Below are 27,139 nucleotides of genomic sequence, written 5' to 3'. Positions count from 1 at the left end.
CAATGACACGTCATTAATTTTTTAAAAATAATATATATATATATATGTGCCTGAAACAAGGTATGCAGAATTTAGAGCACGGTTCGCCTCCCATCCTCTCATTATGCGTCCGCTCGCCATACAATGCGCTACTCAGATGGTTCCACTGCCACAACCTTCATGTTCTCCAACAGGCATCGGAGGCAATTGGTCGCATACAGTACTAACGTCGTAAATGTTAGACCCAGTATGTGCGTCCAAAGTATCATATTAACTCCCTCACCGCCGTACGTACAATTAGACCACAGTTTCCTCGAATCCGCGGTTTGAACGAAAAATGAACCATTACAATCTCCATCTGTAATCACCGCATCTGTCTCAGCATAATCAGCTTCAGAGGCAATGGCCGCTTCCCAGTCAACTAAAACGGCACGAACCCTCTCAGCTATCGCAACCCGCTGCGGCGCACCCTGAAATAAACGAAGGGCAAGCAAACTCGCCTTATCCTCCTCATTTGCAGCATGGAGACCGTCCCGTCCGCCATTTTCTGCCTTTTCGGAGGTCGAGATATCATTCCAATGATGTCCCAGACTCGTACCGTCCGAACGGCGACAGTCAACGCCCTGCATAAAGTTCTTTGTCCCTCCATTGTGGAGGAAACTCACAAAGTCGCCAATGAGGCCCAGTGAGAGGGAGGGTTGAAAACTCTCTTCACGCACTATAGCCTCAATTTTATGAGAAATATCAATTGCAAAGGAAGTTTCTGTACTCGACCGAGAGAGTAGCCTCGACGTGTCATAGATTAACAGGTTCAGCCGATGCAGTGTGGCTGCGCTGTGTGGCAAATCACTGAAACTATTGGAATCAGTAAAAAGGACCACACGCCCACCAGCGTGCCTTAAGGATTCAGCGGCAGGTGCTCCCTTCATGCACCCCTCGTTGTCAAACAAACCATCTTCACCCAAGCAGTCACCACCTGAACCGACGAAACCAAAAATGGGGACAAACGCAGATTGCCCCACGGGGTGCATAACGTCCACTTCCCGTTGTTTAGTACCATCACCACAACCGTTGGTCGCGTCGTCGCAGTTTAAGTTGCCCCCGCTGTCCTTCAACTTGCTAAGAAAGTAAAGACCTCTGGCCCAATTTTTTGCAATACTGCAAACTGCTGTAGGTTTGTAGTCTGCACTAGAACGTTCTCCGCCTAGTTCGCTGTGGGACTCGTCTCCTTGTTTGTTCCTTTCACCAGTAGGGGGCCAGAGAACCACTCCTGCTGATTGAATCTCGCCCAAGTGCCGGTCCACACAACCATCTGCGCGCTGCGCTCCTCCAAACCAAAGCCAAGAAATCCACGATGATATGGACCAAAAACTGGAAGGCATTTTGTACGAGTGGTGTGGACAGGTTGCCAAAACTAGTTCGCCACTAACCACGTGTTCTGTGTCCAGTTGAAGTTTTCCATGAGAAACATCACGGAGAAGGGCATTCAACGACGGCACATGTGACGATCCGTCCAAAACCATAGGTTCCTTTGGTAGACACCCATTACTCTTAACCTTCGGTTCATCAGCATCGCAAAAGGAGGAATTCACGTTCTGGTTGCCTTTAAGGGAGGGAAATAAGGATCCACCGGGGGTTGAACTATGAGACGAGGTTCCCCGTGCTATGCTCCTGCTGAACCATTCGCTCACAACTAGTAAGTGTAGTTTTTCGTAACGAACTGCGTCCGAAATAAGAGTACGCTCCATCCGCAAAAGCGGTAACTCCAGATCGAACAGTATGAGAGTGCCTATGTTCCCATAATACCGCTTCAACGCCGCTACAGAAACATTCTTTACATCCCTCTTCGCATTAACCCCTCCAACACCGTTAATCTTGCTAACACCGAATGGTAGGTAAGTGAGCAGTGGCTGCTCAACAAATAAACCAAGAACCCGCCGAAGATACAAGAAGAACAGTGCCATATTTGTATAGAGATGATCACTCTCACATTCGTAGGCACCACACCGCTTTTCTCCCGAGCGACTTCGCACAGCATGGCCGCGAAGGCGCCCGTTGCCGCGGCGGTAGTGAAGTACATGTCTCTCTTGACGGATATCATCATCAGGTACTTGACCTGGAGGATAAAACCACTGATGACTCATATCAAAACCCACACGCTCAAGTCGGGAGGGGCGCCGCACAACCGGTAATTTAAAGGGCACAGTAACCGAACGAACTCCCCCTGATTCATCGACATCCGCATTCGCCTTCTGATGTTCACCGCTTGCCGTGCACAGGTAGGCAAGTCTTACAGATCCAATCACTGTAATAAGATCGTACCTATCCAAAGCAAAAGAATCTGGAGAGTTGGATTCAGCCGCTGACGTAGGTGGTGGTATTTGCGTCGTGGAGGCATTCGCAGGTGAAAGGGCAAATAGTGATAGCCATCCACTGTGGGCAGACATAACAAGGGAAGCATCAGCTCGCACAAGCACTAATTGCTGTGCGATTTCGGCACCAAGATAACCTGGCTCACAGACGCGATTCATACTGCAAAAACCTTCGGCTCCTGAAATTGTTACGTTTGGCGAAATGAGATTTAGCCGCGAGGACTCACAGCGAGCATTATGAAGGGTTAAATTAAACGCGATAGGTGCTGCAGAGGGAAACAAAGGCTGCTCGCAGTAAGGCCAGTTGAGCAGGCAGGGGCCTAATGTTGCTGCGGCTGGTCCTTTGCCACCATGTGGAAGGTGATGGTCGCCCGTTGCATCAACAGCCTTGGGGAACGCAAAAACCTCCAGTAGTCGATCGTATTCGTGGGCCCTCTGTTCGATTCGAGAGAGCGCGCATGTGGGACACACCTCCCCACCGCCTTGGCTCAAACGACTGAACTGAAGTACGTTCCGGTAGTGAAATAGAGTGTGGACCATATCGACCCCATCGAGCGTTCTCCGTCGCTTCCCATTCAAGAACGCATCTCCTTCGGTTGACCAGCTCCCAGCACCCTGTGAAGAGTACTTCTTCCTTTCCTGCATCAGAACCCTTTCAACAGAGTTAAGGCTCTCAGTGTTAGGAACCAGCTCCACAGCCGTCTCAATTAGAAGTCCCTTCACAAGTGCGACGTTAACGCGTGTCCCGTCACCCAGAGTCCGTAGTGCTTCTATGCACAACGCAGCAACCCCAGCTACAAGTGCCGTTGCAACACTTGTGCCGTGAGATACCTGCAGCCCCAGCACCCTCTCCTCACCACTCATACCAAACTTCTCCATCACACGCCCTACACCAACCACATGTTCTCCAAGCGCCAAAATATCCGGCCGTACCCGACCAGCGCCGAATGGGAATTCCACCGTAGACGGACCCCTGCCGGAAAACTGCGAGACCCACCGCTGGTCACGACTGTCTGTGCAGTTTCCCTCTCTATCATCGTGGCCGGGGTGCGCAGTCATAGCGTTCGCAACGATGTGGCAATTAACCGTTCCAAGGGAGCCAACCGCCAATACCTCCGCCTGGTCAGCGGGGTTGTGAATTGTTCCCATTGTTGGACCATCATTTCCAGCTGCCGCAACGACAACGACGCCTGACATCGCCAACACACGGATTTTCTCGGTGAAAATGGTGTCCATATTATCAGTGCCACCAAACGCCAAACTCACAACATCGGCTCGCCACTGCAACACATCGTTCAAAGCAGACACCAGCCACGATGTCTTTGAGCCCCGAGCATCGTCGAACACACGAAACATACCAACAGTAGAACCAGGGGCCACGCCCACGTAATGTTTACTCACTGCAGGCATTTCTTCTGCGGTGCTCCCATCGGTAAAGGACGTGGTTTGATTGCCGAACCCTTCGCTACTGCGAAGGTTACTAGTCAAGGAAATGTTGCCAGCTGTAACGGACACGCTGAAGGTGCCATGTGAATCACGGCGGTTCTCGCATGGCACATCGGGCACAAAACTCCTGCATAGTGCAACTGACCAGTCACTTTTTTCCCCCGCAGAATTCGGTATCCCCTCTACATCCCGTTGTGGTAAAAGCGCCGCATCAACACCATTGTCGAGTACAGCCACTCGAACACCCAACCCGCTCCACCTCAGTGCCGTTCGTAGCCTCAAATACTGACGGGGGTACCGCCATCGGGAAAGTTTGTCGCCTCGTGACTCAATCGAATGGGTGCGCGTAAATTCTTTTGGAACCCACCTATCTTCCACGACACGTAATACAATAACTCGCCCTACGGTAGGAAGAGCGAATGAGGTCCCACTTATTTCACTCTCCATAACATTCCCTGACAACTTACCACAAAGGGGAGAGCGAACATCCATCAACAGAAAGTCATTCCACGTCCCAAAAGGCGCTGGAGGGGGATGCACATGCACTTCCGATCCACTTGGAAGGCCACTACGCCACCATTTCCACCTATTTGTTTTCTGCAGACGTCGGGTCGCCACCTCAGTAGCCTCAGGATGTAAAAGACAATCGAGCATCAACATATACGAACAGCTGGTGTTTGGCTCTGCGGTTTCCCCATCAGCATGGGCTTTGCAAGTCGAAAGTACCCATAGCGAAAGTGACAGGCAACAACACAAGAAAAGCAGCCCTGTAATGTTTTCCTGTATGCATGTCATGCTGTGATTTCATTTCATCGATTATTAAATGGTAGAGAGTAGATAAAGTTAGGCGGGGAAAAGTGGGGGAAATTTTCTTCTCAGCCTTCCTGACAGATCACTCCTGATGGTAACTAAAAGTACCGAATGATGCCCTCGGTCACCTCCCAGAGGCGAAGTACCGGCTAATGGACGAGAGCGACCGAAAACCAGTTGCAAACAAAATGCACGGCTTCATTATTTTTACCCAAAATTAACCGTCCGTATACCTTACACGCATGGTAAGGCTACAAACACCACAACAGTAATTGTAGCAGCGCAAGCGCGGCCCGCTGAGGAACATTCATATATATATATATATATATATATATATATATATATATATGAATATATGCTCATATGCCGACACATGCACACCACATCATAGTTATTCTCATTCATTTCCGCATCAGCGTTGCCGATAACAATCATGCCTGTCTTGCAATCGCTTCCGACACGCGAAATCAACTCACTCTCCAGTTCCACCCTCCTTCCGACCCCATACGAAAAAGAGAGGGGGTAGCAGTGACAGCACATCACATGAGAATTTGTAGGGTGCCAAAAAATATAAATGGGGAAGGATGAACGACAAATACACCATCCAAAACTTTCCCTCACTTGTAACCCCACAGTTGTTGTTGTTTTTTTTTTTGCTTTTACCTCAAAAAATAGACATTTTATCATGCGTTCGCTCACTTCAGCTATTTACCATCGCTACGTGTTCGTCATCTGAGATGAGTGCACCGCACCCACGCACTTTAACGAGTAACAGAGGCTGACCTTCACCAACACATCCTTAAGTTAGCTTACTTGGGGCAGAAACAAAAATAAACACAAAAGGGGGAGGAAAAGAAGTCAAAACCCAACTGAAATACGCTCAAGACGAAAGCAACAATGATGAGGGAAAAAAACAACATCAACTCGCAGGGATTTCGCCAACCCTACGTAGAACTAATCCTTAAAGATTTTTTTTATCCCAGTTCCACTTGTACTTCCTCACATGTGTCATCTAGTGCAACTATACATGATGGAGAACAAATCACAAAACAAAAAAGCACATGGGACAGAAACAAGAGAACATAAGAATTGTGTTACGAAGGTTCACCATTCGTACCTTCAGCCGCCACATACATAAGCAACACAATAATACACAACCAAAAATTCGCCACCACCATAATGTCGCACTGCTTTCACTCGCCACCTCTATCTTCGTATCGTCTGCCCACTCTCAAATGTGTGAGGACATTTTACAACAAAAAGTAACGCATTCCTTTCATTCATGAAAGCACTTGCAACCGCCCTCTACTGTTCTGTAACCTCAGTATCGCCGTTAGCTGCGGATATTAGTGGAGGAGCCCGCACGTTTGTATTCAACAATCGCTCAGCTAACCACCGGATGGGGTTTTCTGGTTTTGCTCTCGACAGCTCAACGAGCGCAGGCATCAACGCGTTCTTCAACTCCGCCTGCACATACTCACGCGTTACCGTACGGTTCGGCACATCGTGGACAAGCATACGTGGAAATAGCAGTTGAACAACTTGTTTTGCTGCGACACTTGTGACATTGCAGAATAGCGGGCATTGAATAGACGGGCCGCGCGAATCACCCTGCTGTTGAGTGGCCGCTGACCCCGCTGCTGAACCTGCCTCCTTTCCCTCTTCGTTAATACTCATCAACAGCATTGTGTAATCCTCATCAGCAAAAAGGCGGTCAAGGAACCGAAGCAGCTCTGCGTGGCAATCCCGATGGGCCAGGACGTATAAGTACGCATTCCCCACAAGTTCTTGTGCGCCAACTGTAACGTGCGAGCGTGTGAACATCCGCGAGCCATTTGTGGCACTATCACCCTCGTTAACTGCCTCCACCTCTTCGGGAGCCGCCGTGCCACTAAGAAAGGCAGCGCGGTCGAGCTGAACGGCAATTTTATCAGCAAGCTCTTCATTCACCCGACGGTACTCTTCACGAACGATGATAAAACCGGCCTCGTGTAATTTGTATTTTGTAAGGGCGCGGAGCTCCAACTGTTGTGCGTAGCGCGGTCGCACGAGAAGAACAGTTTTTGTAACAACACCATTAAGGGCAGGAATCATGATGAATGATTCGCCCCGCTCTTTCCCTCACTGTGCTCCTATTCTTTATGCTTTCTTTTTCCCTTTCCCTTTGTATCTGATTGCTTATGAGTATTCCCCCTTCTGCTTTTCACTGTTTCTCCCTTGTGGCGTGCTCTTCTTTTTCCCACCAAAACGCAAAGCAGAATAAAGGGAAAAGAACAGTTCCATAAATAACAATAATAGGAGGGAAACACATGGCGAAATCTTCAAGCCACGTGGCTCAAGCCCGTACACGCGCTAACATACACATTGGGAAGAGGGTACCAAAAAAAAAAAAAAACGCACATGACAACACAAAGCATAAGGTAGGACCAAAACCGTATGCACTCCGAATCAGTGGTCACTTACATTCAACAGCAAAACACAACAACAACAACAACAACAATAACAACAGCAGCAAAAACATCAAAACGTCTCAATCAACTCAACTCATTCACACATGTTTTCAAGAAAATTTCTCGAATATTAAACATCACCCACTCTCCCCCCGCATTCCTTTCTCCGCTTTTATCCACTTCGCTGCATTTCATCCTTACTTCACTTCATCCCATTTCTTTTCATTTTATTTGACTTTTCCTGCTCGTCTACGAAATGTGCCAAATGCCTTGACATCCCTTCATTTTTTTCCCCCCTACCAAACTTCGGGTAAGGTGTTGTGGGTGCTTCTGATTAAAGGGATGGCAAAAAAGAAAAAAAACAATTACAAACAAACCGTGGGAAATATAAATTACAACAAAGGCGAAGACGAAAAGGAGACAAACGGGGGAAAAGCAATAACAAAAATAATGATACGGATAATAATAACAACAACAACCCTCAATAATTATTATTGAAAGATCCCACGTATCTTTTTTTTTCATGCTTTTTCTCCCCCAACGTTACTCTCGTAAATTAGAAAGGGGTGCACAAATGAGAGAGAAGGGGATTTTTTTTTTTGGAAAAAAAAATCGAAGAAATGAAAAAGAAGAGTGCGACGACGGGGAGAAAAATAAAGTTGAACAGAGGGAAAGGCTTTTCCCCTGCTTTTTTTTTCTTTTTGCAATTACACTGTCTATTCCCCTCATCTATTCATTTTTTTTTCTTATCATGGCTCAATCGTATCTTAGCTTCCCAAACGATTAAAAAGGAAGACAAGACAAAAGAAGAAGAAGAAGAAAAAGGGAGCAAAGGAATAATTGTTTCACACGCACATACTTCATAGACATATAAATGTATGCGCATGAAATCCCCTCCTTTCTCTCCCACACACCTACCCACACCCACACACGAATATATATATATATATATTTATTTATATTTATTTATTTATTTATACAGATTCATACATACACTTTCCCGCATTTAGGTAAAGTCCATTCAGCGATGTAAAGCCATGCAAAAGAAAAAAAAAGGCAAAGATGAGAACACTTAAAATGATGGGTGCAGCCTGGTGTCTCTGGTTTTACTATCATATACGCCCTGTGCTTCATGTACCGTAGGTGGCTGCATTTCCTCTTTTTTCCTCTTTTTATTTTTGATTATTACTATATGCGTGTATTTACATGTCATGGGATCAACCATGTTGTTCTTTCCAACCTTCCTTCTTCACACAAGAACATATCTCTTTGCGCCTTCCACCTCCAACATTTTTTGTTTTTAAATCTCCTTTCAACCAACTGCTTACGCACTGGCAATAAATTTACACACGTGTACTCTCACCAATGCGTACGGTAAGAAAATGCGTGTGAAAAATATGAGACAAGTTTCTTTTTCATCCGCCCCATCCACATATGTCTTTTTTTTTTTTCTGTACTCATGCGGGTGCTTGCGGCCGCCAGTATGAAACGAAACAAAATGTGTGCAATTGCAATACAAAAAGAAAAGGATGTGTGTAAAAGGGGAAAAGGGATGGAAATACATGAAATAAAAAAAACGAAAAAGAAAAACTGTACCGTACCAAACGGCTGCACCCACCATCATTAGCGGAAGAATGAAAATCATCAAAATAAAAAAGGAACTGTCAAATTTTAAAAAGGGTATAGAGGCGTAATATAACTACACACTTCGCAGCGGGAAGGAGGCAAACTGAAAACAAAAAAGGAATTGGGAGGGGGGACACAAATCCAACATAATCACACACACAAAAAAAAACATACGCATGCAAAAGTACGCTCTTCTTCAGGTTATGTTGGATTTGTGTCCCCCCCCTTCTCATCCATCCATCCCATCCCATCCCATCCCATTCTTTTCTTTTTTTTTTCTTCTTTTGTAACCCCTCTCCCTCCTTAGCGGAATATCCCATTCTCACCCTACAAGCAATAGTGTTACAAAACACAGACGCAAAAAAAAAAAGGAGGAAAACGGAGTAAACTAGTTGCTGCTTAAAACAATGGTATAAAATAATAAGGATAAGAATAAAATAAAACAAAAGGAAAGAAAATGAAAAGAAAGGACCTCGCAGGGCGAACAATAACACCATTTCAATCAGTCATCATCATTGGCATGTAAACCCATCTTAACGGTGAAGGTGGATTCCCATTCCTCCCCCGGGCTTCCATGCGCAAACAGTGAGGCGGCTGGGAGAACGGCATCTCCATTAGCGTTATCTTTTTTCGCATACATGGACGGAAGATCAACAAGTCCCACTCCCCTCGCCATGGGAGCAAAGGGTTGCCCACAGTTAATATTATCGCCATCCCCGTTGGCACCACCGCAATTCACAGTAAGTGTGTGATAATGTGACGGAGGATAACCGTATTCCTCATCGACCTGACGCGAGTGTTCCCCGATTCGCAGCCCTGCACATGACAACCGCCGTCGAATTTGTGGTTGTCGATCCGGAAAATTGTCTTCAGTAGGTGAAGGTGCCGTAACACTTACGCCCTTTGGGGAAGTGCAAGCGGAACCCCCTTCAGCAGTAACGGAGTTCACTCCAGCTTCCTGTGACGTATGGGACCCGGCTGCTGCATCCGGGGGTTCGGTTACGTCTCCCTCCTCTTCATCAGGGGGAGCACCGGCGTTTTGTGCTTCCTCATTTTCACACGAAGGATTGTCGTCCTGTTGTTCCTCTCCTTTCATTTCTGTAGCCTCGGGCGCCTCTTGTGTTTCTGTCGCTTCTTCCCCACATGTGGCTTCAGGGGTTTGTGCTTCTTCCTGTCCACACACCACGTCAGGGTCCTGCTCCCTGCAACTCTCTTTCGTTTCCATATATGTATTTGGGTCGGTTGGAAGTGAAAATGTGTCCCTACTGTTTGTTTCTGTCGATTTACCTGTACCTTTTGACAGGCTCTTATCGTTTACAATTACCTACTCCCTTCTTCTTACCTTTTCCCCCTAGTTTCCTATATATGTATATGAGTGTGTGTGTGTGTGTGACGCAGCGGACGTTAAATTCTTTTTTAGAGAACCTACTCTCACTTCCCCCACCCAAATAAAAGTGTACTTGAGTTCCCCGCTTCAGTCACAGCTGAAAGAAGGCAAAGACTGTAGACGAACGAGTATTTCGACCTCTTTTCCTGTCCCTTTACTTTTTCCCCCTTTTCTTCTCTTCCCGCTCGGGAACTTTGATGACTATACGCCTCTCTCCCCTCTTTGTATCCTCTTTTATTTTTCCACACACAAAAGAGGAAGGTTACAGAACACTTTGTCTTTATTATTCTCTCCTTTACAAAAAAAACAAAAAAAAACAAAACGGTATCACTCCCAAACCTAACCGTCTCTGCGGCCTGGCGGTGAAAAGAAGAAAAGAGAGCACGGAAAATATCATTTCGTTACGACGGGTAAAATACACGAGCGAGGGGAAATCACTGTCAGAGTTTTGCTTCCACACCGTATCATATTAAGGCAAGAAAACGGAGTGTATGTGGGGTAAAATACGATCGTACGATAACCATTTCTTCACTGAAAGAAAGCTGCACGAAACACCGCGACAAGCAACCACAGTTGAGTACTTTTCTGATCCCCTCTCCCTCATTCCTCATTCATTCCACCTGTTGTAACAACTGTACAGAAATGTGTCTCGGTGCCTTAACCTCACTGAGCTGATTAATTTGTTATTGTAAATTTGCGTCGCATGATTACGACCGAAGAAGGGGATTATGGAGAGACGATGCACAAGGGAGCAGCTCCAGTGCAGTCTTTGTGCCAACTGGCTATGCGTGCCACCATTTGTTGGCACGTGCTCGGTTGTGTTTTATTGTTCATATTATTTACACTCGTCCGCTAGAGCACTTGAATTTGCGACGCTCCCTTTGCCCCCAACAACACCAACAACAAACCCTACTGAACGTTTCATTAAAAGGTAAATATATTGTCTTGTGAGTACCCAATGTTGAGCAGGTTTGGCTTCACTGCGTCCTGAAGCATAAGCGGGGGACCACATAACAATACGGTTACTGAGCCCTCCTCCAGCTGCGGTGGGGGGAGGTGAGTGCGAAGCATCTCTTCGTTAACACGCCCTCTTCCATACGCCCAATCCGGGGGGGCACTGCGAGTGAGAGTGTGCCATACCTTCACACGCGGGTCCTTACATGCCTCGGCTAGTGCATCCCGCAGTAAAATGTCCTCTTCTGTGTGGTTGGAATAGACTAACCAAAGCCGCGTGGGATCCTCAGGTGATTTAAGTATGGCATGAATAATTTGCATCATTGGTGTAATCCCTGTACCACCAGCAACCATTGCAAAACCAGCTACATGCTGCCGCTTTACCTCTCCCTTACCCATCTCCACCGTATAGTCACCGTTTCCCATGTACTGAAACTTCCCCACTGGGCCCAACATCTCCACAGCCTCACCAATGGACAAACTGTCAAGATGTTGTGAGAGCCGCCCACCGTTGGGGAATGCCGGATTGGAGCCCTTGTAATATATTTTCACAAGGAAATCCACGAATCCCTTGTCGTCATTTGATGAAATGGGAGTGTAAGAGTGCTGAACAACTTGTGGGGTGCCCGTAAAGTTGTGTTTGGACGCGACACGGAACCGAATGTGGTGACCCGTCGGTAAACCAAGGCATTGATGCGAGGCGTGGAGGGCAAAGCGAAAAATGAAAGAATCATGCGTCACGCGAGTTTTCTTCACAAGTTTGAACGACTGATATACGTCTGGGTTGAGGGCGATGGGAGGATAACGATAAAAAGGAAGAAGCCCCCGGCCGGCAAGAGCCAACGTAACAAAAAAAATGACCGCAAAAGCTACGATAACTGCGAGCATCATTCCTGCGACTCAACAAAGTGATTGGCTGTCTTCCAAGGGTAACGATAATAATAACAAAAAAAGAATATAAATACACCTATAGAACAAAAAAAAAAAAACAGCTTCAACCGAAAAGAAAGATAACAGCCTCCCTGCTATCTTGCAGAGACAAGTGCGTTAAAAGTGGCAAACTGTCAGTGCCACCTGTCGCCTCTGCGCTACCTTTTTATTTACTGATTGTATTTTGCGTGTCTACTGTGGAAACCAAAGGCCGCGTTTGTGGCGAATGCAAAATAAAGGGAACAACAAGACGGGGAGACGATATACCGCAAAGTAGTGCAAAACAGAACCAACAAAAAGAAAACGGTTTTACTTGCCCCACATATTTGTAATATGCATAGAAACGCTGAAAATGTACTGCGCAAGGTGTCAGAAGATGAAAGGGGGGGAAATCATCATTTTGTACGTTTCATGACACCAGAAACATCAACGGTCTCGTCGTTTCTCTTCACGGTGCGGACGCATATATAACCCAACTACACATGCGCACACACAGTCCTGTATTCACTCAACATCTGTCAGATTCATCAGAGGGAAGTAATAAATGAGGGGATTATGGGAGAAAAGGCACTCCACAACCTTTGGTGTAGGCGGGACAGTGAGGGAAACGAGTTTAAAGGGAACGAGCGGCCACTAGAAAAGTCGAAACACATATGGAATTGTGGCCTTTCCCTGTGCTTTGCATGACTTTTACACCCATCCCGCCTCCCACACAACTCATTCCCGACCACGCCGCTAAAGGTAAAACTTGGAGAAGCGACCCTTATCCTTGCGGTATTGCACATTTTCTTTTCCCTTTACGAAATCGGACTGACATACTTTCATGCGCCGGTCGCGCAAGGCCAGGAGACCAGCCTCGGTACAAATGGCTTTGATATCAGCCCCGCTCATCTCGTCTTTTGCGTGGATGAACTCCGACAGATCAACATCCTCTGCTAGGGACATGCGGCTCGTGTGAATCTCAAAAATCATCTTCTTTGTCTTCTCATCGGGAAACGGGAACTCAATCTTCCGGTCGATACGGCCCGGACGAATGAGCGCCGGATCCAATGTTTCGATGCGATTTGTTGCCATAATGACCTTCACATCATTACAGCTATCAAATCCATCGAGTTGAGTGAGCAACTCCAACATGGTACGCTGCACTTCTTTGGCGCCACCGCTGTCTGTATCGTACCTTTTTGTCCCGATTGCATCAATTTCATCGATAAAAACGATGGACGGACTGTTTTCCTCAGCCACACGAAACAATTCCCGGACGAGTTTGGGTCCTTCACCGGAGTATTTTTGAATAAGTTCAGACCCCACCACACGCAGGAACGTGGCACTCGTTTGATTTGCCACAGCTTTTGCGAGCAAAGTCTTACCAGTGCCTGGGACACCGTAGAGGATAACTCCTTTCGGTGGCTTTACGCCGACTTCATCAAACAATTCAGGATGTGACAAAGGGAACTCAACCGCCTCTTTTATCTCCTGAATCTGATCCTCTAATCCGCCAATATCAGCATAGGTTTCCTGCGGTGCCTTATCAACCTTCATGACACTTACGAGCGGATCTGTGTTACTCTCCAGAAGTCCCACAACATTATGGTAGCGGTCATGGAGTAGCACGCTGCAACCAAGTTCCAACTTTTCCTTATCAACGAACGAAAGCATCGCAACGTAGTACTCCGAGCCGGCTGTGGAAACTATGGCATGCGTATCGTCGATAACCTCCTCAAGGGTGCCGACCTCGAGTGGCATCCCACGCAAAGCATCTACTTTGCTTAGTTCTGCTTCATAATGTGACATGGCACCCTCCTCAAGATTTTCCTGTGCGTCCCACTGCGACGTAATCATTGTGAGTAGTTCATCCTCCAACAATAGGTAGTCTTTGCACCGCTCAAGACGTAGTTGCTTCAAGAGGCAGGCCCTGGAGGGGTATATCTTCGGCAGTTTTGCCGCCGCATCAGGGCCATGACGCTTCTTCTTTTTTCCAATATCCGTCGCCACCGGAGGTTCCCATTTCTCCTGTTGGCGCTTCTGCTCCTTCCCACCTGCTTGCCCCATTCCTCTCAAACCGGCACCTGCGTTCTACAAAAAGAAGCACAGAAAGGAAAGTAACTAAATGAAGTTACCGCAGTGACGGCAATATGCGTTCAATACAAGGAATGTAGAAGCGTCTAAGAGGGGTTTCAACAATATAGTTGCCAAATCACCTTCCTAAAGAATGATACGAGGGGAAAGGGGGGGGAGAGGAAGCGGTTAAACGTGACTAGCATGGGGTTTACGACTTTAAAAAAAGACGTTTCGTTGACACTAACACCAAAGAAGAGTGACAGCGAGTGAGGGTAAAGCACCACCTCCTTAATAGTTCATTTATAACTATAACCAATTACCAATTGTTGCATTATCCGGGAATTCAGTAATGAATAAACAAATAAATATATATATATATATATTGTTTTCGCGATAAAAACATGAAAGCCACGTTGCCTTCTCTTACGAATGCACATTCAGCAGCGCAGGAGGAAAATGGGGAAAGGAGTTGAAGTGGCTTTCGCACTGCGGGATGCGATGGTGCACAGATGGCAGCACGCCAAAATGCAGGATAAGTGGAGAACGGGACGATGTAGAAAACAAAAATGAGATTTGTGTGAGCACTACCGGGCACAACCAAAGACAAAAGGAGGGGAAAATGTAACCCTTTTCCCCTCCTTTTGACACGATAGCAAACATGTCAGCTCCCTTCTCTCATCAAACATTTTATCACGCGCATCTATACACTCACGCATCACGAAATAACATAAGGGAAATCCTTCTTTTAAAGGTTATAAGTCAGGGGGAAAAACTAGAGCTTCACCGACCTCACCTCCCTTGATCAGTATTGACACATGTCCTCATCCCCCTTCCAGATTCCCCAGAAAAAAAAAAATATATATATATTATTCACTCCTGTTTTCAACCTTCCCTTTTGGCTTTTCGTCTCTTCACAAGCTTGCAAGGGCACGCGTTATAATGGTGTATTCTCAACAAACCTTATGAAAAATCAACTCATGCCTTCTTGTCCGGAAAGGCTACGGAAGGCTCACCCGGACGGCACTTCTTACGTGCCACACGATGTTCTGTGTACGTCTCGTCTTCATTGGATAGAATATGTACCGTTGGCACACCTGATAACTTGCATACGCTCGCATGTACCTCCTTCAATACTTCCATGTCGTTAATTGCTGGAGTTGATGCTAGCGCCTCCTCCCCGTACTGCTCCACGTTCATTTTGGTGAAAGAAACAAAAGCCATCACATCGGGAAGGATATCTTTTGTCATCCAGTCCTGCCGCCGCGCCATCACAGCCTTCGAGAACTCTGCGGGAAATGACTTGTTGTTGGCCTCATACAACTCGCGTAGAAGCCCAAGCGCCTTCACCTGCCACTCGGAGTAGGCACCAGAAGTGTACACACAAACCTCAGTGATGGGGCCACGTTTCTTTTGTGCTTTCGTTACCTGCGCACGGATCTCCTTCACGACATCTGTCAAAACGCGACTCGCAACAAGTGTGGCATACTCGACAGGGGCCGTTACCTTCGGAAACGGTTCCAGTACAACAGAAGTTTTTCGACCAAGCACAGTCGTCCACATGTACTCTGAAAAGTGGGGGGCAATAGGGGCGAGGAGGAGTGTTATCACCTCGAGGTAACGTTCAGCAAGATCCGCATGCATTTGCATCGTGTCACAGTTCAGTTTGTACTGACTGAACTCGTTAGACAACTCATGGTAGGCCGCATTAAGCACATTGCGGAACTGCATATTTGTGTAGTACTTTTCCACGCGAATGATGATAGTATTAATGGTGTTGCTGAATATTCTATCAAAAATGTTAAACTCTCCGCCCCGCAGAGATCTTTTGTTCTTCAACAGCTCCTCCGACCCATCAATTACTGTCGTTAATTTCATAATAAATCCTGTAGCGGTTTCACGGACAAAGTTCGCGTCATCCAATGTGTCACCTGCATCCGCGCAGGCCAGGCGAGTTGCGTCACTGCCGTATTCGTTTATTGCCTCCTCTAATGTCATGAAATTCCCCTTCGATTTGGACATTTTTTCGTTGTCTACGAGGACGTGACCGTTGGCGAAAACCGATCGCGGCCACTTGCTCTCGTCGTCGGGCCAAATCGCCGCATGATTATAGAGAAACATCGTTAGGTGGTTTTGAATGAGATCCTTCCCAGAGCACCGGAGGTCAACAGGATACCAATATAAAAATTCCCGCCGCATCTTTTCGGCCGCTTCTGTGGGGAGACCATTAACAGCATGAACGGACTCCGGTGTGCCTCTACCGCGGAAAATGTAATCGAATGTCTCATCTGTGAACATTTCCGGCTCCACACCAAGCGCATTTTCGTGATGCGCGTCAAGACGGTGAATACCATCGGCCCCCTTGTGCAAGAAGTGAGCAATTGTGTAGTACGCCATATAGATGGTGGAGTCACTCAAGCTGTCGATAATCATTGTCCCTCCTTCGTCAGAGGGGAACTTGGTCCCAAGCCCAAAGTTGCGGCTGCATGGCCAGTCGGCAAGCCAATTGAGTGTCTCCTCGAACCCATTGCGGACGACAGGAGCCAGGTTCATGTTCTTTAGGTGCCGCATAACCATCTCCTTCCACTCCTCCTTGCCGTATTCAATGTACCACTGGTCGCATAGGGCGACAACACATTCCTCCCCTGAACGACTAACGACGATGCGCGCGGGTTCGTAGTAACGAATGGCGGCGTTCTGCTCCTCCAGAAGTTTCACTGTCTTCACCTTCGCAGCGGAAACCTTCTCACCCGCGAATGGCCCAGCAATCATCACGCCTTGGTAGAACCCAGCTTGATAAATTACCTTCTTGGCCTCCTCAAGCAAATCCGTGGCATTGGGGCCGTTAATCTTCAGTTTCTCACACATGTATTTGGCACTTTCACGGCCCATTTCCCCTGGAACCTCAATTAGTGAAACAATTTTATTAGCTACCCACTCGTCTTTCAAACCAAGCTTCGCCCGATAGTCGGGTTTGTTCACAAGTTGCACGTAGTTGATGTAGTCGTCTGGGCTATCAGCCGGAACGGACATAACCACACCAGTACCTTTTGTCTCAATGATGCTTTGCATTGGAAGTGTGTAAATCGTATCGTACGGGCACAAAGGTGCAGAGAGCGGCAGACCAATGAGTTTGGCACCATCCACCTCAAACAGTGGCGACGGGTCCACACCAGTTTTCCCGTTCACCGTAAAGTTCTGATAGGCAAGGTTTCTCGCAGCCCGAGAAGTCATAATGTAAATCTCCTCCTCCCCAGTGCCATTAAGAATGCTGTATGCCATGTACGAGAAGTTGGGAGAAACCCAACAGTTTGTTTGGCCAATGACCGTCTCCGGGCGCAGAGTCGCCCCCGGAAGAATCACTGAACGATTACCAATAATTTCGCTGAATGGTGCAAGTGCCGGCTGCTCCAGGGGATTCTTTACCTTCAGCTTAACAACGGTATATTCTTGCGGCAGGGCGCCCTCACCACTTGCTCGGTCGTGATCAGCACAAGGTTGTTTATCCAGTGGAGAGTAAATGCAATATCGTTTGCCGTAGTGGAGGTAATTGGAGCTGCGAAGGTTTCGGAACTGCCATGAGACGAAGCGATCATAATACGGATTGCGGTCCGTCGTAATGAAGGAGCGGCGGTAGTCAATATGGCAACCAAGGCGCTTTAAGTCTTGAATAGCGAGTGGAGGGAAGAAGTCAAACCAGTGCAGCGGATCGGCGAATTTTGGTATTTCACTCTCCTCGATCCCCATCGTGCGCATAATAATCCATTGTGGTTTTGCAGGACCTGCTTTACCACGCTTGCCCTTGTGTTGACCAATTGTAGCCACCTCATCTTTCTTCTCCAACGGTTTGTCCTCCACCTCCGCGGGAAATTGTGGAGGGTTGCCGTAAAGTTCCATCTCCAACTTTATTTTCTGTGCGCAGGCAGCGATGGGCGTTCCCGTTACATGAAGACCAAATGGCCATAACGACCGGTACCCTTTCATCCGCCAGAAACGTGTGGCAAACTCACATTTTGTAAGGGAGAAGGTATGACCGAGATGTAACCGCCCATTCATGTAGGGATACGGAAACGTTGTGAAAAACTTCGGCTGCGTTTCTTCACCTTTTAGTGGAGCATCCAACTCGTAAATTTTCTCCTTCGACCATCGTGCTTGTGCCTCGGCTTCGATGCTTACAAGTCTATCACGTCGTACAGTCGACATGAGTTTCTTTCTTTTTTTTTTCGAGTTTATGCTTTTATATTATTCCCCTATTTATTCACTTACTACCTTATGGAAATTTTGTTTTAGTATGTTGCTCCCCTTAAAGCACTGTTGCGATGAATATGTTTACTTGCCGCCAGTTGGCTATTATAACCAATAGCTTGACTTAAACCGCTTGTCAAGCATCAGAACCAACAACAACAACAATACAAAATAATTAAAACACAAGTTGATGGACAAAAACCAGAAGAGGGGGAAAAAAAAAGAGGGAAGAAACTTTGCAATTCACGGCGGTAGCAGAAAAGTACAAATAGCGGATGCGGAAACCAGAAGCAAGAAAGAAAGAAAGGGGCATAATAAGAAGCGCCAGAACAAACCAGTAAACATCATTAAAAGAAGGAAAAAAAAAGTCACGAAAGAAAACCAATTAAACTAAAAAAAACGTAGAGAAAAGGAAAGGAAAAAAAAAGCAGAAAGAACAAGATAAAAAGGGAATATGATAGTCGAAGGGAGAAAAAAAAACCATGGAAGTTGCCACAACGTGATTTTTAGAGTGTGCCTCAGATTCCAACACTTCATATGACACACAATCACAAGAGGAACCGCAGGAAAAAAAAAAGAAGGTGGATGAATTAAAGACGGCGACGAAACAAAAAGAAAAGACACCGCTTAACTTTTCATAGAGACGATACGCTCATTTATTGTTTGTTTGTTTTGGTTATTTCGGTTATTTTTTGTTCCTGGATTTGAGGAAAGGGTGGTGAAACAAAAAAAAAATGCTAAGAAGGGGGGCGTGAGTGGTTGACCACATTCCCTTAAGAATTACGACGACGGCAAACAACATAATGCCCAGGGGAAGGAAAGCAAGAAAAAGTCAATATACAATAATAGTAATAATAATGAAAATTAGATATGAAAACGGGGAGAATGAATCTTTTCTTTCGGCATAATATATATATATATATATATTCGATGATCGTTTCGAAATTTTTTTAAAAAAATGTGCGATTCTTTTCGTTTTTATTTCTGTTACCGACCACCCAACAAACACCTACAACTTAACTTCCTGCAATACCTTCATTCCTTTCCCCCTTTGTTATTCATTTATTTCTTTTCCCTCTTTTCTTCCCTTCCCTTCTATTTTTATTTCTAATTTTTTTTCCTTTTTCCTTTCCTTACAAACCCCACCCCTTCTTTTTCACAAATTATGACACGCAAGTAAGACACAAGCACAATCACAAACACAACGAAACGAAACAAAAACGAAACAAGAAGGAAAGAAAGAAAAAGAGATAAACGTGGGTAAATCCACGTCAGCTCCATCATCGCCCTTCACCACACCGAAGCAAAAAAAAAAAGAAAAAAGAAAATAAAAAAATTTTAACGAAATGCCACCCTGCCAAAAATCAACTTTTTTTGTAGAACTCCCCTCAATCACCCTCGTGAGTCCTCCCTTCTCCCCTCCTTCCCTTTCCTTCCCTTCCTCAAAGAGGCAAAAATGAAACAAAAACAAAAATATTAGTTTTTATATTTTAAATAAAACAATCATTACGAAAAAAAAAAGAAAAAGAAAAGAGGCAGCTTTTACTCAATATATAAAAAAACGGGGGGGATTTGAGGGAGTGTGTTCGATTAAGAACAAATCCACAGGAAAGCACTGGGGTGTAAATGTTCATTTTCTTCTTTCCTCCTTTTCTCTTTTTCTTCTTTTTTTTCTTTTCTTGTTTGTGTGCATATGTATCTGTTATCCTACGTAAGCATAAGGGCACACACGAGTACATAAATATATATAAATAAATACATATAAACATATATATCACTACTAGTAGTATCATTATTAATACACACATTTATATAAAAATATGTAAATATGTGAATATATGTATGAATACATAAAGAAATATATATATTTATATATACGTATATATTTGTGTATTTCATACAACCACCACTTCAGTCATTCACTCTGAGTGTGTGGAAAACCACATATGCATCTTTCACTTTTTCTTTAAGCTCCCTCTTGTACTCATAATAACAAAAAGAAAAAAAATAAAAATAAAAATCCCCTCCACAGCAGTAGCAACGCACACAGACATATACGCCGAGGGAAACTTATCTAAAAAAGTAAGAAAGAAGTAAGTAGGCAAACAAATAAATAAATAAAAATGAAAAAAAAGGGAGAAACAGGGAGAGTAAGGGGCGAGAAGTTACTGTCAGCTTATCGCTAGCAGAGTAAACACTTACAGTAACAAAAAAGAAAAAAAAAAGACGAACAGAAGTAAGTAATATGAGGAGAAAAGGAAGAAGTGAAAACTGGAGTAAACCCAAAGACACAAACAAACTAATTGTAAAAAAAAAAAAAGAAAAAGAAAAAAAGAAAAAAAAAGGAAGAAAGAAAAAAAAGAACACCGCGAACAAAACACAAGCACCTTCAAGAAAAGCTAATACGAAGAAGGCGACAAAAACAAAAAAAAAGAACACAAACCAACAACCGAAAAGAAAAGGATAAGGTCATCGAATCATGAGGGAAGGGAAGAAAAAAAAAACAAGCACAAACATAAACATAAAATGTAGGTAAATAAACCGCAGAGGGTAACCGGGAAAAAGAGAAAAAGAAAAGAACAAAAACGAAACAAAAAGAATTGTAAGGAGTTTCAAAGAAAAAGGAAAAATAAGAATAGAGGAACACGGGTTAAGGACCATTTGGTTCGCGGTGAGGGAAGCGGGAGGAACTCGGGTCTTAATTTTTCGTTTTTTTTTCTTATTATTATTTCACTTCCTTCTCTCTTCTTTTAAACACGCACGCATGCTTTCTTAGTAACCGCTAAATTCTTTTCTCCGCGCTTGCTTTTTACATTTTATATAAATACGCGCCTCTCATCCAACGCTCCCTTCTTTAATATATATATATATATATATATATATATATATATATAGAATAGTCTCTTTTCCTGTTCAACATTTGTGTTTCCTCCTTCCTTCTTAACTCCCTTTTCTTATTTTATTTCCTCTCTTTTTTTTCTAATTTTTTTATTCTTTTCTTTTCCTTTCCCCGGACATCAATCCCCCTTTTGTTAACCTCCATTCCCCATCACCGCCATCGGTTCTTTTCCCCGTGAGAGGCATTTATGAACAACAGCAACTTCCTCGGTTAATGTAGATATAAATAAATATGTAAATGAATAAATATATTTACATGAATACGTATCATATAACGTCGATCAGCAAAAAAGAAAAAAGAAAAAAAAACGTGCACGTTCCAAAAAAAAAAAAGAAAAAGAAAAGAAATCACCGTCTTTCAGTGTTCACCGCCACCATGATTCTCTTTTCCTCACTTATATCATCTCACTCCCCCTTCCCCTAACATTTTGCATCCCATGATCCCTTTTCCCACTAGTCCGTTCCGCACAAATACAGACACGCACACATCCTTTCTTTCTTTATCTTTTTGTTTCTTTTTTTACAAACAAATCGCGCTGTATTTTTACGGTACTCCTTCTTTCATTATTATTTTTTTTTTTTACGGACACTTTTACATACGACCATAATGCAGAAGAGTAGTTAGCGTGACGGTAGGGGAAGACAGGGAAGCAAAACACCAACGGCAACGACAAGAGTATAAATAATAATAATAATGATAATAATAATAATAAAGACGGTCATTGGTGGGCAATGAAATTTCTCCTATCAACCGAAACTCCCTTGAGAGGAGGAGGGGGAAAGAAAGCGGTTAGTAGAGTAGGAAAACAGCAGTTTGGAAACTCATTAAAGCAACCGGTGGAAAAAAAAAAGGAGAGAGAGAGAGAGAGAAGAAAATCAAAGCAAAGTAAAGTGAACCCGTGAAAATGGGTTACAACCTTAGTAACATGTTCCCAACTCCCTTTCCCCTCTTTTTAACACATTACATTTTCCCTTTGTTTCCCTCGCAAGCCATTGCACTGCAAAGTGACAAGAGCGAGAAGGTGTTGCAACTGGGTAGCATGACGGTCGAACAAAAATAGCTAATGATCGCCGCCACGGATATCAGACTTGCAGATTGGGCAACGGAAGTGTGACTCGAACCATGGAGCGGCACACGACGCGTGAAGAAAGTTTCGGCAGCAAGGCATTCGCGTGGCCGTTTGTCCAACTAGGACGCCATCTAGACAAATACAACATTTGATTGGATCTTCCTCGCACATTTTCTCATTTGCTTCCTTTTCCTCCTGGTCAATATTTGCACCCCCCTTAACGAGCCCATTACGGCCAGCTACCATCCTATCGGATTCTAATTGTTGCTTCACGTGAGTAGGTGTAATCACAACACGCAGTTCGTTCAGTCTCGCGGGTTGCACACCACGCTCCACCATTCCGAGACGCTCTGTGAGCTCCAACAACTCCTCATAAGACATATTATCCACATCAAGGTTTTCACCGGCCTCAAACGCATATAAGTCGTAGGTATCCAAATCTCCCCAGCCACCAGCCATGTTTGCTCTGGCGTGAGTCCCCCGCCTGCGGCGTCCGTTGCTAGAAACCAGTGGTCGAGTGACCATCGCTTGGAATGGAGGTGAAGGGCGCCGTCCACCACCATATGCCCCGCGGTATTTCCACCCATCAGCAGAGGTGCGGTAAACCCCCAGTGTAGGATCCCCAAAGCCATACGTAACTGCATTTACCGTCATACGGTGAGCCATATATGGTGGTTGTGCATGCATTTGGCGGTGAGGTTGTGGTCGGTTATGGTAGTTAGAGTACGGTTGCCGATACTGTTCTTGTTGACCCAACTGACGGCGATTACCCGCTGCAAATTGCCCAGGATAGCTCGGTGGGCCCGACCACGCCACTGGATCATATGAACCGGAAAAATTCAGTTGCGAGGGACGGGTAACTATTGCAGGGAAATAACCAACCGCTCCCCAGTGTTGGGTGGGAACCATCACCGTAGTATGCCACATCTGTGAAGACCCTGAGCGGAATTGTAGAGGAGGTGGGGCCCCACCACATAACCGTTGGTAACCTACTGAGGATGGCGGTGGGCCACAACTGTTGTACATCGAATAGTTGTGACTGTACGGATCCACAAAATGCGTGGAATGGGGCGGTAACCCCCTTTGTGAAAAGCGGAAAGGAAGCCCTGCACCGCTCTCTGCCAACGGATGACGGTTGGATGATGGTGCTCCAGCAGGAATATTGTGTGGAGCTTCCACAGCCCCTCCCCCTACATCATTTACTCTTGTCGCCGTGCTGATATTTTGCGGCTCCCCAGTGACGCCTGGTGGTGGTGAGGGATATATGCTCGTTTGGTTATTATCCTGGTGAAAAGGATATTCGCAGCCCATCCCTGCACTTGCTGCAGTAGTTGCGGGGGACGTTACCAACCCCCCATGGTCCCAACGGATCATGAAGTGCGCGAGAGAAGTTTCACTAGGTCCCTCCCACTGCCGTATGATAGTGCCTCTAATTTCCGCGAAGAAAGCAAACGAATATATATATATATATATATATATGCGTGTATATTGGCCGACTTCCCCCTTTACCGCAATTACTTTCGATCACTTGCTGAAATCAAAATCAGAAATGTCCTTTCTTTTCCCCAATTTGTTGTCGAAATGTGGCACCGCCTTCTTTTATTTTTGAAATTTTTATTTTATTTTTCTTTCAGTCACTGTCACACTCCCACCTTCCACAGCAAAGTGTGATTCCACAAAGCTACAACAACTGACCAGCCACACGGCAAACCACTCAAATGAGAGCGAGTGCAATAAATGCTGTTCCTGTAGTAGTTTAAATACGGGTTGCCTTCTTTATTTCAGTTATTGTTATTATTATTATTTTTTTTTTTTTGAAGGGGGTGAAAAGAATATGCAACATTCAAATCAAAGGAATGCAAGAGAAGAGAAAAATAAGGGAGGTTTTTGGTATCATTATTATGCAAATAATTTGAACAAGGGCTGCCATCGATCCATTTGGGAGTGAAACACATCATTTGAAATAACAATAGGGGCACGGGAGTGAGAGAGAACAAAAATTAAAAAAAAAAGAAAGCCATGGTGGTCCGACAGAAAACAAACGTACGGATGGGGCCATGGGCCTTCGCGGCGCAACTCGTTTCCCCCTTCAGGCGATGCTGCCTGTAAGAAATCCTTCCCCTTTTTTTCTTTGGCTTGTTCGTTTTCCTTTTAAAATGACGGAGAGCAGCAAGATAAACTACCCAACTCTAAAAGGAAACGAAACCACAAAAACAGCAGCGGCTTCGGTAAAAGGGGGCCCACGATTGGACCAGTACAGATACATCTAGCTCAACATTCAATATTGGGCGCATGAGGCGCCCTTGGTCGAAACCGTCCTCTTTTTCTACTTTTTCTTTGTGCCGTTCTCGAGTTGTTGTTGTTTTTTTCTGTCTCCGTTGTTCTTTTCGATCCATTGTCTTTCTTCCCATAATCGCCTAGAGGAGAAGCACGAGGTATCGATCGGAACCACCGGTAAACACGAAAACACAACAGTCAATCCAATTCTACACCTGTTCTTCTCATATTTACCTCGCACAACCTCCCTCATCCACCTTTCTTTTTAGTGTTGTTTTTTGCACTACTCTATATATGTCACCACCATAACAAAAAACAAAAAATGAAAAATACACATACACACATACATACCATAACTTCCGTCGCAGGTTCACACGAACGTGTAAGTGCACGCACACCCGCTCTAATGCACTTCACTTCACTTCACTTGGCTTGCGTATTGTCTCGCGGCTCCTCCGTGTTGTGTCAAAAGAGAGGATGGGAAGCAAGTGTTACATAATTTCTTACACGTGCAACTCCATTGCTTTCTGACGCAGGTAAGGATTCATGTTGGCTGGTAACTGCGACTCCACATATGCCCTATAGCGCTCTTCATCCTCCTTTACTGCCTCCTCCAGTAACCGCTGCGCTTCCAATTCCATTGCTTCCTCACGTCGCTCATTCTCCTTTCTCTCCTCCGCTTGCAGCTTGTGGATGTGTTGCAGCAATTCCGCCTCTCTGCGCAGCCGCTCCGCTTCTAACCGCTGTTCCATCCGCACCCTCTCCGGGTGCTTTCGCATCTCTAATTGATAAGCCCGTGCCTCCTCATCGTCCATGAAGCCAGCACGGTGTGTTTGTGCCTTACGGATGTTTTCTGGAAGCACCTCTGGCTCCACCTCACCCATCGTCCTGCGACGCAATTCTTCTGCCTTGCGCCGCCGCTCCTCTACCATTTGCTGCTTGCGCGCGTCATCGTCAGCAGCCATACGACCAACCATATCAGTCCACCGCTTCTCAAACACGTCCTGGGTTTGTGCAATTTGCTGCGTCGCACGGTGCTCCGCTTCAAACGCTTTGTGGCTGATTTCCTTGGCCCTCTCAAAGTATTCCCGCTTCCTTTCAATCCGTGCTTTAATATCCTTCTTGGCCTCTTCAAGGGCCTGTTCCTGTCTTGAGTGCTCCTTCTCCTCAAGTTCGTCGCGTTTGATGCGTTCCAGGAGGCGACCATGCTTAGAAAGCGGTGGTTTCGCTATACTTCGATTGTATTTGTCCACCTCTGCCATCTTCTTCCGCATGTCCATGAACTCTTCCAAATTTTCCTGCTCCTCCTCCTCTGCTGCACGCTTGGCCTCAATCGCGTCATCCTTGCTCAAGGCCTTCAGCTTCTTTCTCTCAGCAATCTGGAACATCATCTGTTGAAGGTGGTTATTCTTGAGATCTACTTCACGGGCGATGCGGTCATACTTCTCCTGCTGCTCCTTCAATATGTGATCGTGCGCCCCGCTCATAAGTATCTCCTGCTCCCTCTTCTGTTGTTCTTCCTCCGCTTTCTTAACCTGCGCCTTCACGGCAAGCTGCGCATCGCGGTCCTTTATCGCTTCGTCCAGCAGAATAAGACTACGCACATGATGGCTACGTGGGTCTTCCTGAAGCAGTTTCATCGCCATATGTGCCTGCTTTTGTTTCCTTTCCTCTTCCTGGTGTTGGCCACTCAACTCAATCAGCATTGCTTTGCGGCGTTCCTCCTCTTTCTTTTCCTGTTCACGGAGGCGTAAAAATGCTTCCTGCTTAGCTTGGAGAGTATCAGGCCAGTCAGCAACACGTGCCTTCGATGCTTCCGCCCGCTGTTCATCCACATGGCGGCGATATGCGTTGTAGCTGTCTTCATCAGCAGTAAGGATGTGGCGGATGTTGCAAAGCTCACTTTCGCTCATTACACCCACGCGTCGTGCCAACGAACCCTTTGCCACGGCATTTGCGAAGCCGTACCTTCGCTTAGGGTCAACACGTGCTCGACCAACTTGAGACGTTGAGGACGACAACACTTTTGTCGATTGGGTTTGCCCTACCATATTTGTATGTTTGCTAACCTGTCACAACTTCGTTCTTTTCTTTTCTTTTCTTTTTTGCTTTTCTCTTTTTTGATAGAACACTGCAGCGGTGGTGCTGACAACGGACGCAGCAGGCAGTGGGAGGTAACCGCAACTAATCTGTGTAAATAAACCTAGAGGGAGTGAGTAATTAACTAAACAAACTGAGAAATGAGAAAAGGGCAAGGAAAAGAGAAAGCATAATGCCGGGAGGAAGTGAGTGCACCATTATGGTGACCAAAGAATTCAAAATGCGGCGATAAAACACAAAAAATACAAACTCGAGTGGACAAGACATAAACTTTTACTCCGCGCCCTACACCATTTTCCTTTTTTTTTTCGTGCATGTGTCTTTTTTTAAAAAAAAAACAGGAGAAGATAAAGCGCAGCATAATAACGAGCAGGACACACACGTTAGTCAGGGACAGTAAGGAATGGAGTCAATAAAACTGGAGAGTTGAACATGTCCCACAAACTGCGAGTATTTCATGGAACGTGATGCATAACACACGCACACACATATATACCCTTCACTTTCTTTGCATGCACATGTAATTTCCCCACCACCCCT

The 27,139-nt window shown here is 45.5% G+C and overlaps 8 protein-coding genes across 8 annotated transcripts, besides 35 other annotated features; all 8 read right to left on the bottom strand.

Annotated features, from left to right (window-relative positions):
• Positions 1-12: 12 nt before the first annotated feature.
• Positions 13-46: a sequence feature (AT_rich).
• Positions 47-128: 82 nt separating this feature from the next.
• On the bottom strand, positions 129-4,592 carry Tb11.02.1280 (subtilisin-like serine peptidase; the record flags this gene model as incomplete). The annotated part of the gene is made up of 1 exon (XM_823366.1): positions 129-4,592. The coding sequence occupies one exon, from the start codon at positions 4,590-4,592 to the stop codon at positions 129-131; it is 4,464 nt and encodes a 1,487-aa protein (XP_828459.1).
• A 324-nt stretch (positions 4,593-4,916) lies between these two features.
• Positions 4,917-4,964: a microsatellite.
• A 948-nt stretch (positions 4,965-5,912) lies between these two features.
• Positions 5,913-6,701, bottom strand: Tb11.02.1260 (hypothetical protein, conserved; the record flags this gene model as incomplete). The annotated part of the gene is made up of 1 exon (XM_823365.1): positions 5,913-6,701. The coding sequence occupies one exon, from the start codon at positions 6,699-6,701 to the stop codon at positions 5,913-5,915; it is 789 nt and encodes a 262-aa protein (XP_828458.1).
• A 372-nt stretch (positions 6,702-7,073) lies between these two features.
• Positions 7,074-7,131: a microsatellite.
• Positions 7,132-7,232: 101 nt separating this feature from the next.
• Positions 7,233-7,295: a microsatellite.
• Positions 7,296-7,404: 109 nt separating this feature from the next.
• Positions 7,405-7,536: a sequence feature (T-rich).
• A 306-nt stretch (positions 7,537-7,842) lies between these two features.
• Positions 7,843-7,882: a sequence feature (CT-rich).
• A 112-nt stretch (positions 7,883-7,994) lies between these two features.
• Positions 7,995-8,035: a microsatellite.
• An 885-nt stretch (positions 8,036-8,920) lies between these two features.
• Positions 8,921-8,944: a microsatellite.
• Positions 8,945-9,095: 151 nt separating this feature from the next.
• Positions 9,096-9,151: a sequence feature (T-rich).
• Positions 9,152-9,185: 34 nt separating this feature from the next.
• Tb11.02.1240 (hypothetical protein) lies at positions 9,186-9,908 on the bottom strand (the record flags this gene model as incomplete). The annotated part of the gene is made up of 1 exon (XM_823364.1): positions 9,186-9,908. One exon carries the CDS (start codon positions 9,906-9,908, stop codon positions 9,186-9,188), a length of 723 nt encoding a protein of 240 aa, XP_828457.1.
• A 1,086-nt stretch (positions 9,909-10,994) lies between these two features.
• Tb11.02.1230 (NADH-cytochrome b5 reductase, putative) lies at positions 10,995-11,915 on the bottom strand (the record flags this gene model as incomplete). The annotated part of the gene is made up of 1 exon (XM_823363.1): positions 10,995-11,915. One exon carries the CDS (start codon positions 11,913-11,915, stop codon positions 10,995-10,997), a length of 921 nt encoding a protein of 306 aa, XP_828456.1.
• Positions 11,916-12,689: 774 nt separating this feature from the next.
• Positions 12,690-14,003, bottom strand: Tb11.02.1220 (proteasome regulatory ATPase subunit 2; the record flags this gene model as incomplete). The annotated part of the gene is made up of 1 exon (XM_823362.1): positions 12,690-14,003. One exon carries the CDS (start codon positions 14,001-14,003, stop codon positions 12,690-12,692), a length of 1,314 nt encoding a protein of 437 aa, XP_828455.1.
• A 368-nt stretch (positions 14,004-14,371) lies between these two features.
• Positions 14,372-14,396: a sequence feature (AT_rich).
• Positions 14,397-14,857: 461 nt separating this feature from the next.
• Positions 14,858-14,883: a sequence feature (AT_rich).
• A 104-nt stretch (positions 14,884-14,987) lies between these two features.
• Tb11.02.1210 (leucyl-tRNA synthetase, putative) lies at positions 14,988-18,212 on the bottom strand (the record flags this gene model as incomplete). Its single annotated transcript, XM_823361.1, has 1 exon — positions 14,988-18,212. One exon carries the CDS (start codon positions 18,210-18,212, stop codon positions 14,988-14,990), a length of 3,225 nt encoding a protein of 1,074 aa, XP_828454.1.
• Positions 18,213-18,542: 330 nt separating this feature from the next.
• Positions 18,543-18,734: a sequence feature (CT-rich).
• Positions 18,735-19,161: 427 nt separating this feature from the next.
• Positions 19,162-19,181: a microsatellite.
• Positions 19,182-19,288: 107 nt separating this feature from the next.
• Positions 19,289-19,389: a sequence feature (A-rich).
• Positions 19,390-19,451: 62 nt separating this feature from the next.
• Positions 19,452-19,509: a microsatellite.
• Positions 19,510-19,559: 50 nt separating this feature from the next.
• Positions 19,560-19,590: a microsatellite.
• A 70-nt stretch (positions 19,591-19,660) lies between these two features.
• Positions 19,661-19,696: a microsatellite.
• Positions 19,697-19,723: 27 nt separating this feature from the next.
• Positions 19,724-19,754: a sequence feature (AT_rich).
• A 133-nt stretch (positions 19,755-19,887) lies between these two features.
• Positions 19,888-19,935: a sequence feature (A-rich).
• A 53-nt stretch (positions 19,936-19,988) lies between these two features.
• Positions 19,989-20,029: a microsatellite.
• A 23-nt stretch (positions 20,030-20,052) lies between these two features.
• Positions 20,053-20,140: a microsatellite.
• Positions 20,141-20,242: 102 nt separating this feature from the next.
• Positions 20,243-20,275: a microsatellite.
• A 55-nt stretch (positions 20,276-20,330) lies between these two features.
• Positions 20,331-20,409: a sequence feature (CT-rich).
• A 152-nt stretch (positions 20,410-20,561) lies between these two features.
• Positions 20,562-20,618: a microsatellite.
• Positions 20,619-20,811: 193 nt separating this feature from the next.
• Positions 20,812-20,894: a sequence feature (T-rich).
• Positions 20,895-21,111: 217 nt separating this feature from the next.
• Positions 21,112-21,148: a microsatellite.
• Positions 21,149-21,202: 54 nt separating this feature from the next.
• Positions 21,203-21,263: a sequence feature (A-rich).
• A 109-nt stretch (positions 21,264-21,372) lies between these two features.
• Positions 21,373-21,407: a sequence feature (AT_rich).
• A 66-nt stretch (positions 21,408-21,473) lies between these two features.
• Positions 21,474-21,500: a microsatellite.
• A 333-nt stretch (positions 21,501-21,833) lies between these two features.
• Positions 21,834-21,865: a microsatellite.
• Positions 21,866-22,213: 348 nt separating this feature from the next.
• On the bottom strand, positions 22,214-23,596 carry Tb11.02.1200 (hypothetical protein, conserved; the record flags this gene model as incomplete). The annotated part of the gene is made up of 1 exon (XM_823360.1): positions 22,214-23,596. The coding sequence occupies one exon, from the start codon at positions 23,594-23,596 to the stop codon at positions 22,214-22,216; it is 1,383 nt and encodes a 460-aa protein (XP_828453.1).
• Positions 23,597-23,677: 81 nt separating this feature from the next.
• Positions 23,678-23,711: a microsatellite.
• Positions 23,712-23,819: 108 nt separating this feature from the next.
• Positions 23,820-23,849: a sequence feature (AT_rich).
• A 164-nt stretch (positions 23,850-24,013) lies between these two features.
• Positions 24,014-24,038: a sequence feature (AT_rich).
• An 870-nt stretch (positions 24,039-24,908) lies between these two features.
• Positions 24,909-24,928: a microsatellite.
• Positions 24,929-25,002: 74 nt separating this feature from the next.
• Tb11.02.1190 (hypothetical protein, conserved) lies at positions 25,003-26,550 on the bottom strand (the record flags this gene model as incomplete). Its single annotated transcript, XM_823359.1, has 1 exon — positions 25,003-26,550. The coding sequence occupies one exon, from the start codon at positions 26,548-26,550 to the stop codon at positions 25,003-25,005; it is 1,548 nt and encodes a 515-aa protein (XP_828452.1).
• Positions 26,551-26,582: 32 nt separating this feature from the next.
• Positions 26,583-26,621: a sequence feature (A-rich).
• Positions 26,622-27,139: the final 518 nt, after the last annotated feature.

Source organism: Trypanosoma brucei (assembly GCF_000002445.2).
Source record: "Trypanosoma brucei brucei TREU927 chromosome 11 chr11_scaffold01 genomic scaffold, whole genome shotgun sequence".
NCBI classification, from domain to species: Eukaryota; Euglenozoa; class Kinetoplastea; order Trypanosomatida; family Trypanosomatidae; genus Trypanosoma; species Trypanosoma brucei.
Note: the sequence above shows the minus strand (reverse complement) of the source record. Positions and strands in the feature narration are given on the sequence as shown.